The 16339-nt window shown below is 35.7% G+C and overlaps 2 protein-coding genes across 2 annotated transcripts in view; both read left to right on the top strand.

Moving 5' to 3' along the window:
• The first annotated feature begins 7251 nt into the window (after positions 1-7251).
• Positions 7252-16339, top strand: part of LOC127434870 (deleted in malignant brain tumors 1 protein-like) — a 29184-nt gene continuing 20096 nt past the window's right edge. The window contains exons 1-6 of the mRNA XM_051687902.1: positions 7252-7268; positions 7983-8021; positions 8178-8522; positions 8646-8954; positions 9080-9388; positions 9838-10140. Coding sequence (XP_051543862.1) covers positions 7988-8021; positions 8178-8522; positions 8646-8954; positions 9080-9388; positions 9838-10140 — 1300 coding nt within the window. The 5' untranslated portion in view covers positions 7252-7268; positions 7983-7987. The remainder of the gene's footprint in view (positions 7269-7982; positions 8022-8177; positions 8523-8645; positions 8955-9079; positions 9389-9837; positions 10141-16339) is intronic.
• Positions 12492-15701, top strand: LOC127434875 (scavenger receptor cysteine-rich type 1 protein M130-like). The gene is made up of 5 exons (XM_051687910.1): positions 12492-12963; positions 13317-13610; positions 13734-13828; positions 14056-14152; positions 14284-15701. The coding sequence occupies exons 1-5, from the start codon at positions 12783-12785 to the stop codon at positions 14325-14327; spliced, it is 711 nt and encodes a 236-aa protein (XP_051543870.1). The 5' UTR covers positions 12492-12782; the 3' UTR covers positions 14328-15701.

The raw sequence follows: 16339 nt of genomic DNA on the forward strand, positions 1-16339 counted from the left end.
AAAAAAAAAACAAAAAAAAAAAATCCACCGATTTGCGCGGTAATGTTGCCGTAAATAAAACGACATGTTTGATGTTTGACCAGGACATGACACCATTGTCAGTGTTGGGAGGGTTACTTTTGAAATGTATTCCACTACAGATTACAGAATACATGCTGTAAAATGTAATTTGTAACATATTCTGTTAGATTACTCAAGGTCAGTAACGTATTCTAAATATTTTGGATTACTTCTTCGACAAAGTCGACAAGATGTAACGCTATAATTTACTTGCCGTTTGCCGTTTCGCTCTTCGAGCTCTCAACTCGCCTATGTAGACTAGTTGCTCTGTTTTCCTGTGAGCGTTCAGCGCCGCCTCTCCAGGAAGGAGACTGTTTCAGAGCTCTCAATGTTAAATTGCTCACACTTTTAATCACACTTTTGTATTTATTTATGTATCATACGATACATATGATATCAAATCAAGATATCAAATATATACATACACACACTACTGGTCAAAAGTTTTGAAACACTTACTCATTCTTTATTATAATTTTGTTTTCCCATTTTAGAATAATAGTAAAGTCATCAAAACTATGGAATAACATAAATGGAACTATGGGAATTATGTTGTGACTAAACAAAATCCAAAATAAATCAAAACTGTGTTATATTTTAGCATCTTCAAAGTAGTCACCCCTTGCCTAGATTTTGCAGAAATGTACTCTTGACATTTTCTCAAACAACTTCTTGAGGTATCACCCTGGGATGCTTTTTAAACAGTATTGAAGGAGTTCCCATCTATATGCTGGGCATATTTTGTCCAAGTCATCAATTTCAAAAACTTTTTTTTTTAATAAAATTTTAGTTTTATAATGAAATAAATTAATATGGTGGCACAATGATATTTTTTTCTACAAAACTAATTTCAAACATTTAAGCATACGCCTTCAGATAAAAAGATTTTTAGATTGTGAGAAACATTTCAGGCAAGTGTTTCAAAACTTTTGACCGGTAGTGTGTGTATATGTATGTATGTATGTATGTATGTATGTATATATATATATATATATTACACACACACACACACACACACACACACACACACACACACACACTGGTGACCAAAAGTTTGGAATAATGTATTTTGCTCTTATGGAAAGAAGTTGTTACTTTTATTCACCAAAGTGGCATTCAACTGATCACAATGTATAGTCAGGACATTAATGACGTGAAAAATTACTATTACAATTTGATTTTTTTTTTGAGAACTTCTTAAACTACTTCAAAGAGTTCTAATAAAAAAAATTCTCCATGTGCAGCAATGACCGCTTTGCAGATCCTTGGCATTTTAGCTGTCAGTTTGTCCAGATACTCAGGTGACATTTCACCCCATGTTTCCTGTAGCACTTGCCATAGATGTGGCTGTCTTGTCGGGCACTTCTCACGCACCTTACAGTCTAGATGATCCCACAAAAGCTCAATGGGGTTAAGATCCATAACACTCGTTACCAATTATCTGTTGTCCAATGTCTGTGTTTCTTTGCCCACTCTAACATTTTCTTTTTGTTTTTCTGTTTCAAAAGTGGCTTTTTCTTTGCAATTCTTCCCATAAGGCCTGCACCCCTGAGTCTTCTCTTTACTGTTGTACATGAAACTGGTGTTGAGCGGGTAGAACTCAATGAAGCTGTCAGCTGAGGACATGTGAGGTGTCTATTTCTCAAACTAGAGACTCTGATGTACTTATCCTCTTGTTTAGTTGTACATCTGGCCTTCCACGTCTCTTTCTGTCCTTGTTAGAGCCAGTAGTCCTTTGTCTTTGAAGACTGTAGTGTACACATTTGTATGAAATTTTCCGTTTTTTGACAATGTCAGGCATTGTATAGCCTTCATTCCTCAAAACAATGATTGACTGATGAGTTTCTAGAGAAAGCTGTTTCTTTTTTTGCCATTTTTGATCTAATATTGACCTTAAGACATGCCAGTCTATTGCATACTGTGGCAACTCAAAAACAAACACAAAGACAATGTTAAGCTTCATTTAATGAACCAAATAGCTTTCAGCTGTGTTTTATATAATGGTAAGTGATTTTCTAGTACCAAATTAGCGATTTAGCATGATTACTCAAGGATAAGGTGTTGGAGTGATGACTGCTGGAAATGGGGCCTGTCTAGATTTGATCAAAAATTACTTTTTTCAAATAGTGATGGTGCTGTTTTTTACATCAGTAATGTCCAAAAGTTTAGGGTCACTTACTCATTCTTTATTTATTTATTTATTTTATTTATTTTTTTCACATTTTAGAATAATAGTGAAGTCATCACAACTATGAAATAATAGAAATGGAAATATGGGGATTGTGTTGTGACTAAACATATATCAAAACTATGTTATATTTTAGCATTTTCAAAGTGGCCACACTTTGCCTAGATTTTGCCTAGAAAAAAAGCGTAAAATGTTAGTTTTGTAATTAAATAAATTAATATGTTGGCACAATTATATTTTTGTCTACAAAACTAAATTCAAACATTTAAGCATACGCCTTCAGATCAAAAGGTTTTTAAGATCATGAGAAACATTTCAGTCAAGTGACCCCAAACATTTGAATGGTAGTGTAGATATAAAAGGGGCATTAATTGTAATTGGGATTTATTTCAAATAAGGAAAAAAATTGAACGGAAGGTTTAGTAATATCTAAATTAGTTGGACAGATGGAGTGTTTTAAGTATGCTTGGTTACACAATCACAAATCACAAATGTGTAGGACTTTCTTTCTTTTGAAATGTAACTCCAAAAGCTCCAAAATGAAATAATCCATAAGACTCCAGTGGTTTAATCAATGTATTCTGAAGCGATCCAGTTGGTTTTGGATGAGAACGTGCTCCTTTTTCTCTGTACATCTTGCCATTGCAATCTCTAGGAACGATCATGATTTCAAGCTCGATTACACTTTCTAGCACTTGATGCATGCGCAGAGCTAGATGGTGCTATAGGAAGTGTAATAGAGACTGCTGTCAAGATGTTCAGTGAAAAAGGAGTTATATTTTGGTTAGATCTCACCCTGGGTTTTTCGACTGGGTCCAACAGGGTTATTAACAGGGTTGGGGAGTAACGGAATACATGTAATGGGATTACGTATTTAAAATACAAAATATAAGTAACTGTATTCCACTACAGTTACAATTTAAATCATTTGTAATTAGAATACAGTTACATTCAAAAAGTATTTTGATTACTGAAGAGATTACTTTGCATTATATTGTAATTTGTTTCATTTAATATTTAGTCTTTTCAGATGGAAAACATTTATACATATAAATGATGTGATCCAAAGTGCATTTGAACAGTGGTGAAACACTTTCTTATGATGTGTCATACGAGCAGACAGAGAAGTAAGTTTGAAGTAAGTTTGGAGCAGAAGAAATAGAAATAAACCTTGTGTAAATTGTAAGCTTTGCACTAAGCTAAAATGCTATTTCTAGCCATTTTACATGCACGTTACCAGGCATGATCATATTTTATTATCAAGAAAATTCATGTTGGATCATAATTTCTTTTTTCTAGTAAGACCTTTGATATTAGGGCAAAAATCATATTCTTGATAATAATTTTTGTATCGTTTTCCTGTAAAAATATCTAAAAATCCTTAAAACAAGATCAGTTAGATTGATCTTGTTTTAGAAACAACACTGCATAAGATATTTAGGTTTTTCAGAGAATGTATTTTTAACATGTGCATTTTGTCTTACTTTACTGGCAGAGTTTTTATAGTCAAAACAAGTGAATAAATCTTGAGTAATCTAACGGAATACATTACAAATGACATTTTACAGCATGTATTCTGTAATCTGTAGTGGAATATATTTCAAAAGTAACCCTCCCAACCCTGGTTATTAACTGCTCCCTCCTTCAATAACAGTTCCTTTGCAAAGCTTGAGTTGTATTATGACTGATTCACAAGCAGTCCACGCTGGTATGAGCCAAAATAAAATCATACAATCTATGCTGAAATACGCATAAGACACAGCCACATGACGCACACACAGTATCATCCTGCGTACATCGCTGGAAATGCATCAAAACTGTCAAAGACGTCCATCTAGTTCATCTTTACCAGATGGGCGCAAGAACGCATCTAGGACGTGTATGTGCTCAAAACAGCAAGACATAGCTCATCTGAATAAAACAGAATGGGGTCTTTTTTTCAGAGTTGCCACCGCATCTTTTAAAAGTGACACGAAATGCATGAAAATGTTCAAAAGACCTCCATCTAGTGTATGTTTATATACAAAACTATTTCAAAATAGTCTAGATGGATCCCCTTTGGTGTTCAGATATAGTTAGCAGGCCACACTAGGCCTGTCTATCCTGCTCTCTCTCTCTGTTTATGAACTGAGCACCAGTGGGCGTGAGCACCATGATGATGACGCATGTTGTGGGATGTTTAAATGCAAATGAGCAATGTCTCGTGATATCACAATCACACAGATTTCAAAATGAAATGTTTCAGCTGGGTGGTAACTATAAATGCCGAAACATTTATAGGGAAATTTTAAGTTCTGAAACTGACAGTATATTTTTATAGTACAGTTACCTCGTATATGTCTAGATATAAATGAACATTTTATGACCCTATAAAAATGTGCATATTTTTTGTTAGAGATTTCCACTCAAAGTGTAACCTACAATGACACACGATGCCATCATCTTTCTCATGCACACAGTTGTGTATTCCTTATCCATTTGATGAACAGCTTCACAGTGTAGACTCTGTCCCATGACAATTTACATCGCTGAGCCATATCATCCCTGTCCCCTGCCCAAAATAAGCACCCATTATCATACACCGTGACCATTGTGAAAAACCTCCACTATCCCAGAACAGATATTTCCATTTACTAGCCTGGTCTCTCGAACAGATGAAGAAGCAAAGATATTGTTTTTACACACTTTTGTTTCTGTACTCTTTAATTAAAGACTCAAAATGGACACTGGACCATTTTCTAACCTCAGCTTCATTATGTTTTATTTATACATATTAAAACCTTGGCAGATAACAACAGTTATCAATGTGTTTAACTTACGTTGACAGATGGCCCCAGTGTCCTTTTCATGCCCATAGTTGTGAATTCCCCATTAATTTGATGCACAGTTCTCCAGTGAAGATTCTGTTCCATTACATATTAAAATATTCATCCATATTGGTTCTGATCCCTGACAAAAGTAAGCACCAGTCTTTGCCTCTATAACATCTCTACAGCATAATCACCAAGCACTTTATTAGGAACACTATGGTCTTCTACTGTTGTAGCCCATCCACCTCAAGGTTCGACATGTTGTGCATTCTGAGATATTCTGCTCACTACAATTGTACAGAGTGGTTATCTGAGTTACCGTAGCCTTTTCTGTCAGCTCAAACCAGTCTGGCCATTCTCTATTGACTTCTCTCATCAACAAGGTGTTTCCATCCGTGACACTCACAGGATGTTTTTTGTTTTTGGCACCATTCTGAGTAAATTCTAGAGACTGTTGTGTGTGAAAATCCCAGGAGATCAGCAGTTACAGAAATACTCAAACCAGCCCATCTGGCACCAAAAATCATGCCACGGTCGGAAAAAACTGAGATCACATTTTTTCCCCATTCTGATTCCTGGTTGATGTGAACATTAACTGAAGCTCCTGACTCATATCTCTATGATTTTATGCATTGCACTGCTGCCACACGATTGGCTGATTAAATAATCGCATGAATAAGTAAGTGTACTGGTTTTTCTAAAAATGTGCTCTGTGAATGTATATCTATATACAGTACATAGTGTATACACAGTGTATATATATATATATATATATATATATATATATATATATACACACACATATTGTTCAAGCATGTTTTTCTGGATAGTACAGTGAGTGCCTCACACAATCAAATGACTAATTCAACCAGAAAAAACATGCAAACCCTCCATTCTAAGAAAAGTCAGCAGGATGTTTGAATGATACTTACCCAATTTGTTTACAGGGACACGAGATGAGCTCTGTAAAGTACAAACAACTAGGATCTTCCCTTGAAGCCTTGGGTTACATTGGACAATCTTACATGATGAGAAATGTAAGGAACTCCTCAATCATAGATTCATTAAATGACAGTACTGTTCTAATCATTACACAGGTTGTCTGAGCTACTTTTTTTTTTTACAATCTAGATATTGTCAACCTGCCCCACGAAAAAAGATCAAAATTACTTTTCTTTCAGAAATTGAATTGTAAATTGAAAATAAGATGTTTATTGATGTAATTTCTGGGTGAATTTCATTATTAATGTATGTTTGAATAACTTAAATCTGGACACAAAAGTGAGCATCACATCATTGACCCTTATAAGAACTTCAAACATATGCATGTGAACTTTGCTGTCATGATGGGTTCATGTAAATATAAACAAATCTAGAGTTCTAGCATTAGTGAATTTGGACTTTTTTCCATGTGCTTTAAAGTTTGCAAATGTATTTACATGATAAGGAAGTTTGATGAAACTGACCTGTGAAATAAGATTCCAGTGAGATATTTGAATACTGACAGATTGTGACAGATCGTATGAGTATGATGAGAAAAAGCACACAGCAGTTTCCTGTTCATAAACCTTGAAAGACTTTGCATGTGGTTATTGCAGTGCAGTCCTATTAATTTTAAGTAATTTGTTTGAATGAAAACATAGGATGTTGAATCTTGCCATACCCATCAACATTTCAGCATAGTAAGTCAATATACATTATATGAGTATTAATGTGGATCCACATCAAAATCAGAAATGCATGAAAATATCAGTTGAATGTTGTTCTAACATCAAACAGGGAATGTTCCAGCAATGTCTTGCAAATGAGCAAATTGATATCTATAAGATGAAAACATATGCAACAAATAGACGTCTCTATCAGAGCCATGATGACCAATATTTTGCTCACACAGGGAAAAGAAAATAGTATGTATTGTGAAAAAAAAAATCATAGGTATTTGAGTTCACAATTGGCTTCATGGATAAGAATTTATTCAAGCACCAACTGAGCATTTAAATTGGGTTATAGGTGAATTATAATTTTCTCAGTGATTCTAAAAGTGGTTAGACTGCAAGAATTCACTTTGAGAATGATGATGATAGTTTTTTAATGTACTCAGAGAGGAGGAGCTGAGAATTGCAAATCCTGATTAAAACACATAAAAGACTGCTTAACTTAATTCCACATCATCTTGAAGATGCTGCAGAAAAGGAGTGACATTTTAACAGGTGAAAGAAGTCGAATAATGAGTCGTTGCCTGTAGTTTATAAATTTGTTTTATCTTATAATGACATAATGTGTAAGTATTTCTCGCGTCGTTAATTTTCTTTGCCTTAAATGCTTATAAAGCATTGCTCTATCTTTTTTGTTCCTAAAAAACATTGTGTAAATTGTTGCTACTGAATTATGAACGGTAAAATACTGTCCAAGTGGAGTGAAACTTAATACTACTGAAGTAGTAAATACTTTAAAGTGATGCTTAATGAAAAATCTGTCATTATTTATTCACCCCTTTGTTGTTCCAGAACCATATGACTTTCTTTCTTCAGTGGCACACAAAAGGAAATGTTTGGCAATAACCATTCACTTTCTTTGAATTGTGCAATGAAAGTGCATGGTGACTGAGAATTACATACTGCCTAACATCTCCTTGTGTGTTTCACGGAAGAAACATTTCATATAGGTTTGTAACAATGTGAGGGTGATGCCAGAACAATTTTTGGGGAACTTTTCCTTTTATACTAAGGTACTAAATCAAAGTGTATAAAAACAGGATTTATATTGACAAACAAATAATAAATATGATGATGTTGGTGATATACTCTAGTGTTCTGCTAGCATTTCTGAACCATAAAAATCAGACACTGCAAGACCCTGACATTTACTGGATGCTTGTTTATAAGGCAAACCAAACAATGTAATAATGTTTCTTTTCTTTTCAGGCACAATGCTACATACTTTGTGGCTGATTCTCCTGCTGGGTATGAAGACACATATGCACATACACACACAGTTGTTCTTATTATAAAGTTACTCTCAGTAGTACTGCTGGTATTACTTGGAATGAAATGTTGTCCCAGGTCACTGCTTATGTCAAATACTAGATGACTGTGTATGACATGTTCTGTTACATACAGATTTAGAAAATGGACTTCCCATCGAAGCTCTTTCCGTGAGGTTGGTAGATGGTTTTGACCATTGTTCTGGACGAGTGGAGGTTCTCTATAATGGAACATGGGGAACAGTATGTGATGATAACTGGGATCCAACAGATGGTGGAGTGGTGTGTAGAGAGATGGGGTGTGGGATTATTATTGAAGCAACATCAGTTGCTTATTTTGGAGAAGGTTCAGGAGAAATATGGATGGATGAAGTAGGTTGCGATGGGGCTCAATCCTCACTGACGGAATGTCCAGCAAATGGATGGGGAATACAAGACTGTAATCATTCCGAGGATGCTGGAGTGATCTGTCAATCTGAACGTAAGCTAAATATTGCACATTGAAAATAACTGAACAGAAATTGAGCAAATGATTAATACAAAATGCTATACATTTCTAATTCCTATCCCTGTTCTGTTTTTGTTGTTTGTTTTTGAACATTAGCACTTGTTAGGTTGGTAAATGGCATGGACTCATGTTCTGGAAGAGTGGAGGTTTTCTATGACGGTCAGTGGGGAACAGTGTGTGATAATGGCTGGGGTCCATTAGATGCTGCAGTGGTGTGTAAAGAACTGGGCTGTGGGGATCTTATAGCAGCCAAGACTGATGGATATTTTGGTCAAGGTTCAGGACAAATATGGATGGACAATGTACATTGTAAATCAAATGACACTAAACTGATGAAATGTGAATTTAATGGATGGGGAATACATGAATGTGAACATATAGAAGACGCTGGGGTCATCTGTAGCCGTGAGCTAAAACCTTAAATACATACTTCATACTGCCTTGAGACTCTATTATGATGAGAATTTGGATGAATGATAAAGATCAAGTATTTCTAATCCCATTTCATATCTTTCCATGTTTAACATTAGCGCTTGTTAGGTTGGCGAACATGGCTGGCCGTTTCGCTGGGAGAGTGGAGGTTTTCCATGAAGGACAGTGGGGAACCGTGTGTGACTATGGCTGGGATCTATTGGATGCTAATGTTGTGTGTAGAGAGCTGGGCTTTGGGAGTGCTGCAGATATAGGAAATAGCTCTTATTTTGGCCGGGGCTCAGGACCAGTGTGGGTATATAATGCACAATGCACTGGAAGTGAGGCAAGTTTAAAGAGATGTCCATCAATGGTATGGCAGGCTCAAAACTGTACTCATGATAGAGATATGGGAGTCTTCTGTCAAGGTAGGTGAAAAACTGAAGCATTATACACACAATACAACCATAAGTTTACATTACATTGTACTTATATGTTTACACCCCTGGCAGAATCTCTTTTTTTTTTTTTAAATGTCAAATTAAACAAATTGTCTTTTATTTTTTACTTAGTACTACTTCCACCCTGAAGAAGTTGCATAACATATTTTTAAGTATAAAATCGAAATTATCCTTTAGAGAAGTTTACATACCCTTGGTTATTAATATTAAGTGTTGCCTCCGTGAGGATCAGTTACTGCTTGAAGCATTTGTATTTTTAAAGATCCCTCTTTTAGAAAAATAAAATAAAATGTTAAACATGATGCAGATTCTGCAAAGGGCATGTAAATATTTCAATAGAACTGCAATTTGATCAGGTTTGCAGTTAGTAAACTGACTCTTTCTCATTCTCCCTCTCTTTTCTCTTTGGGAATTAGCCAATGTCAGGGTAAATACTAGCAGTTGTTCTGGGAGAGTGGAGGTTCTTCATAATGATCAGTGGGGAACAGTGTGTACCGATTACTGGGATACTAAAGATGCTGAAGTGGTGTGTAAAGAGTTGGGGTGTCCAACCGGTGCTGAAGCAAAGAAATATACCTATTTTGGACAGGGTTCGGGACCAATATGGATGGATAATGTACAATGTATGGGGAATGAAACATCACTGAAGGACTGCAGTTTAAATGGATGGGGAACACATAACTGTACCCATGTAAATGATGCTGGAATCATCTGTCGAGGTAAGATGGATACAGTGTACTCATTATTTTCCCTCTGTTTCACAGAGCCTGAATGTAGAGAATGTGGATCTTGGTAAGCTTAGAGAAAAGGTACCTGTCCATCTTTCCTTTACTTCTCAGATACTTCATATTTTATAACTGCATAAAGAATTAATCCTGTTAAAAGCATTAGGGACTTCAGTCTCACAGAGCCGGACTACTGACTATCGACTACTGATCCACTAAACTGTCTATTCTGGCCAAGAACCACCTGCCTAGACAGGAGTAGAATGTCTGAACATCATGTAAAGCGACCAACCCCGCATATGCTACATACCCCGTTTTTTGGCCACTGTGTGTGTATTTTGCATTGTGCTACAGTTCGATCCAATCCTAACTACATACTTGATTGTACAAGTTGTGTTCCAAGAGTGCTGATATTTCGTATGACAGCCCATGGATGCTTTCAGAGATTTTCAAATATATAAAAATATAACAGCCTCTGATGCTTTATCATTGGAGAAAGTGTAAGGGTCAGCTGAGTTTTACAACAGTAGATCACTGTTTGTGGGTACCATACAGGACAAATGAATGGGTAGAGCCGTAAAAGAAATCCTACCGGAGGCAAATTGTCTGTGACTTCTCTAATAACACAGCAATTTGTCTTCTTTTCTTTATAGAAAGCAAAAGGCTGGGTTCCAGTGAGGCACTTACAATGGAAGTAAATGGAGCCAAACTTTTGGGGTGTTTAACGGCAGAAATGTGAAGCTTATAATTTCCACGCATAGTTCACTCCAAGTAGATTATTTTATGTAAAACATGATGAAGATTACTGGACAGGCTGTCAATTCAAAGTTATATGCTGTTTCCTCACAAAGCCAGTTAATTTAACCTACTGAAGAATTTTTTCGAAGTTTCCCAAATCGCATACTTCTGCACTCTTCTTCATAATTTTATACTGTAAGTAGTGTGAGTAGTGTGTGAATGCAACAAAAAGAAGAGTACAATGACTTCCCGGATTATGTACCGCATAAACGAAAAATGAAATAGCGAAGTATGGGATGTTGGAAACTTCATGCACTTAGCGATTGCACTTCCCTCACAAAAATCGAGAGTTCATAGCAAATTTGCTGCAAACTTGCCACTGATAATTTTCACATGCGAATGAGCTTTGTGGCAAATTTGTGGCAAATTGTCCATTGTTGCCAAAGGTTTGCTGGATGTTCACCACTGCTGGCTAGAGCTGCAAACTTCTGGCAAACATTTGCAGCAAATTAAAAGTTAATTTGCGTGTGAAAATAAAGAGCAGCACTTAGTGGGCATTTTAAACATCACTTCTGTCAGCGACTGATTCCGTGCAGTAAAAACAGTTAGTGTTCTATTTGAGACAGTACTAAACTGAAAATTCAAACATTAGATGGCAAAGTGTACCGTAAGTTCACAGCATGTAGTGCGTCTTTTGGGACACAGCTTTTGTATCACTGAGCCGGACTGTGTTTGCGGCATTCCAGACTGTCAGTCTGCGCCTTGCTTGGTGACACGCAACAGCTGATCCTGCTTTGGCTTTGTTTGGAACAATATTAATTTGTGGAGCAAAATTAGACAACATAAGTGGCCACATTGTATCTTAAGATAAAATAACAGTTACTTAAAGGAATATTCTGGGTTCAATACAAATTAATCTCAATCGACAGCATTTGTGGCATAATGTTGATTACCACAAAAATGTATTTTGACTCGTCCCTCCTTTTCTTTATAGAAAGCAAAAATCTGGGTTCCAGTGAGGCACTTACAATGGAAGTGATTCGGGCAAAACCTTTGGGGCGTTTAATGGCAGAAATGTGAAGTTTATAATTAAAGCACTTAAATAAAATCTTCTGTTAAAAGTCATGTACTATTTGAGTCATAATGTTGTTTAAATTGTCATTTTTACAGTCAGGTTATGGTTTTAGGGTTTGTTGAAATTTCATTGTCATGGCAAGTAAGTTGTCAAATTGGCTATAACTTTACAGAGAAAAGGTTATCACACTAAAAACATGTTAACACACATACAGTATTATTCATATCTTGTGGCTTTACTTTTGAAATAGTGAGTATTTAAATGTTTATGATTTGGCCCCATTCATATCCATTGTAATAGAAAAATCTGGAACCCAGATTTTTGCTTTTTTGTTTTTAAAGAACAGGAGGGGCATCAAAATAATTTTTTGTGGTAATCAGTATTATGCCACAAATGCTGTCGATTGAGCTGAACTTGTTTTGAACCCAGAATATTCCTTTAATATTCCTAACTTCTTTTTTATAAAACTTTTGTTGAAAAGCAATATCACACTTAAAATCCATCTGATGTACTGATTATGAGCACGGCTGTAACAAAGCTGTGCTGATTTTTTTATTACAACAACTTTCTTGATACCTTCCTTGATGATATTTGATATTGCATACTCATACTAAACAGAAAAGGGTGAATTTAGGAAATAAATTGCAAGAATACACTGAAATGTACATCTCCTGAGGGGTTTTGTCCCTCTTCTTTAGACGTTAGACTTGTTAATGGGGACAATATATGTTCCGGAAGAGTGGAATACTCCCACTGGGGACAATGGGGAACCATCTGTGATATTGGCTGGGATGCTACAGATGCTGCAGTGGTGTGTAAACACATGGGTTGTGGGACCCCTATAGAAGCAAAGACCAGGGCATATTTTGGACAAGGCTCAGGACAAATATGGCAGGAAAATTTGAGGTGTCTTGGGAATGAACCAGGATTGTATTGGTGCCCATCAAGTGGATTGGGAGTCAGCAGCTGCAACCATACACAAGATGCTGGGGTCATCTGTCGAGGTAGGTTGCAATCTTCTAAGCATGACAAAAGACCTAATAAGTAAGAGATAATATACAGTCAAGCACATAATATTGCCAAATAAACCCCAACAGGGTAATGAGAACCCTGACACAGAAAGGGGTCTTGTATGATGTTAAAGGGGCTGACTGTATATTATCCCTCTTATGACATGGCTGGGGAAATATTTGGGTTGAAATTATTTTATTAGTTTTCTTGTAGAGACATAGCTGTTAGTTATACAGTGTTGCCAGAAATAATGCTGCAATTGATCAATCAGAATCAAGTAATAATTCAATACAATGCATGCAGAGGCTTATATACAGTATGTAATCCCACTCTTTCACTGATCCAGATTTGAAGTTGGTGGGCGGTGTCAACGCATGTGATGGCAGGGTTCAGATTCTGTATGATAATCACTGGGGAGCAGTGTGTTACAATGGTTGGGATCTAATAGATGCTACAGTTTTGTGTAGAGAGCTGGGCTGTGGTGACTTTGCAAAAGTGAAGGGATATATTGGTCCTGTGGGGCCAGTGTGGATGGATAATCTCAGCTGTACAGGAAAAGAGTGGACAGTGCGAGACTGCCCTTTCACTGGGGGTGTGAGCAGTTGTTTGAATGGGGTTCATGCAGGTGTTCTTTGCACAAGTAAGTAATTTGTTTATGGGATTCATATCACTCTGGTCTTCTTCCTGACAAGTAAAAGTGAAGAGATGCTATTATAACACACCATTCTTGCTGTAAAGCCCCTGTCAATGTTTACTTTCACAGAATTTGTTAGAAAAGGCATGGTGAAGATTTTGGTGAAGGCTAAAACTGGAGTCAATGTAAATGGCGCAATTATCATGAAAAACCTTTTGGACAGGGTAAGCAAATAAGATATGAATGTTAATGTTTAATAAGAAGATAGTTTCAGTGACCACTTTTTGTACTTTTAGGTAGGGGAGACCAGGGGTGCTGAGCATATGCTGAATAAGTGTGATCACTCTGCTTGTTTGTGATTGTAGAAATTTAGTGTTACAGTTGTCTCCCCTATACTATACTCATTTATTTGTGCAAATTGTATATTTGAGATTTTTAACAAATTTCACAGATGACAGAAGTGGTTCAAGGTCCAAATAAGAAGTTTAATGTGACATGGAGAACACAGTCTGATGGGCTTGTATTCCACAAAAAGAACACAATGGCAGGTATGTAAATTGAGAGGTGTTGCTATATACATATATAAACAAATAGATATATAGATAGGCAAACAGACAGATAGATCTATGTATATATGTATTATTGATTTAATATCATTATAAACATGTTGTTTTCACAGGTCAGGGGTCAGAGGGCCTCAATCCTTGCATGCCAGTCAACTAAATATTATTCCTAATAATATAAAGGCAATCTTTTAATGTTAACTTTTGCTTCACTATCTGTACTCAACTTTATAATTAATTAGAATTAAACCTTATTATGAAATATGTAGTAGGTGGTGCATGGCTTAAGAAAACACAAATTAAGCTCTACACTATTAAATCTGATAATTAATTGTTCTCTATATCAACATAAACTGGTTGCCAGAGCACAAATTTTTCAGGGATTGCTGGTGATTTGATGTATCCAAATGAGCAGAGTCCAGCAGAGGGAGCGTCTTACATACCACATGACCAGTTAAACAAACTGAGTAGATCTCATTTAAACCTTCTTCTGAGTTTGCCTTGTAAATAGATGCACTGTGAAAGAGTTGCAGTGCAGATGAATGAAGTGAACATAATGAAAAGATACAAAATCAGGAAGTGAAACTTTTTTTTTTTTTTTTTTAACAGCTAAAGGATTATTTTGCTCATTAACAACATTGTACTGTATGCTTTAAAATTATAATGTTTTATTTTTACAACAATGTTAAAACTAAAAAATGTACTTAAGTTTAAATTTTCCATCATTTTTTAACTCATAATCATTACAATGTGTTCAATAATACACACACATATATATATATATATATATATATATATATATATCACATAGTTGTTTGGCTCCATTTTAAATCATAATGATAACAGAAATCACCCAAATGGCCCTGTTCAAAAGTTTTCATACCCTTGAATGTTTGACCTTGTTACAGACAACAAGGTGACACACACAGGTTTAAATGGCAATTAAAGGTTAATTTCCCACACCTGTGGCTTTTTAAATTGCAATTAGTGTCTGTATATAAATAGTCAATGAGTTTGTCAGCTCTTACGTGGATGCACTGAGCAGGCTAGATACTGAGCCATGGGGAGCAGAAAAGAACTGTCAAAAGACCTGCGTAACAAGGTAATGGAACTTTATAAAGATGGAAAAGGATATAAAAAGATATCCAAAGCCTTGAAAATGCCAGTCAGTACTGTTAAATCACTTATTAAGAAGTGGAAAATTCAGGGATCTCTTGATACCAAGTCAAGGTCAGGTAGACCAAGAAAGATTTCAGCCACAACTGCCAGAAGAATTGTTCGGGATACAAAGAAAAACCCACAGAAATACAGGCTGTTCTGGAAAAAGACGGTGTTGTTGTTTCAAATATATATATATATATATATATATATATATACACATGTGTGTGTGTGTGTGTGTGTGTGTGTGTGTGTGTTACATCAGTTTGTCAGTGAACTATTTCTTGTATTCAGTGAGCTGAGCATAATTTTTTAGAATAAATAATTTTAACAATAAATAACTTTAGGATCTGTGCAGTCTGAATAATGACCAAAGAACATAGACTTCTTTTTTAAAGCAACTAGGATTTAAATGGCTTTATTGTGTTTTAAAAAATGAAAATAAAATAATTCATCTTGATTTTAAAAAAGTTTCCACACCTTTTCTTCCCCACACAAGAACCCTGCTTACAGACACAAATCCAAGCATGCAAATCTTTAAAAAAAAAAAAAAAGGTTTCTACATAAACCAAACCTGCCTGCTTTCCAAACTTAAAGAATAACACCACACCCTTTGATATCCATGAGGTCATTTGATTAGTAAAACACTTTGATGCACATGCAATTGTGAGAATTGTGCATGCTATGTAAATGTTTGGTAAACATGGGATTTTAAGATGGAATTGCCTTTGTGCCGTTGTTGGTCTTTTAGGTAACAATACTTTGAGATCTAAGCTATATTTGCCTGCATGTAAATTTGATGCAGGTTTAGGTGTCTTTTAAGGTTATTTGTAAGTAATGGACAAGCTCAGTTTTGTTCTCAGTAATGCTTAGGAACTGCTCATAATGCTATATTGTCTTTGATGAGTAGTTGCTTGCTTGATGCAGAAGTTGTTAGCATCCTTTAGCATGAAAGGCTTTGGCATTTATGAATTCATAAAGTACCTTAGTTGTGTAAAGGCATAAATGCAATAT

This window comes from Myxocyprinus asiaticus, chromosome 45 (genome assembly GCF_019703515.2).
Source record: "Myxocyprinus asiaticus isolate MX2 ecotype Aquarium Trade chromosome 45, UBuf_Myxa_2, whole genome shotgun sequence".
NCBI classification, from domain to species: Eukaryota; Metazoa; Chordata; class Actinopteri; order Cypriniformes; family Catostomidae; genus Myxocyprinus; species Myxocyprinus asiaticus.

Coding starts and splice junctions, on each gene's coding strand:
- LOC127434875 (XM_051687910.1), top strand. CDS start 12,783: ATGGGTTGTGGGACCCCTATAGAAGCAAAGACCAGGGCATATTTTGGA. Junction 12,964..13,316: donor TGCTGGGGTCATCTGTCGAG/GTAGGTTGCAAT, acceptor TCACTGATCCAG/ATTTGAAGTTGGTGGGCGGT. Junction 13,611..13,733: donor TGCAGGTGTTCTTTGCACAA/GTAAGTAATTTG, acceptor TTACTTTCACAG/AATTTGTTAGAAAAGGCATG.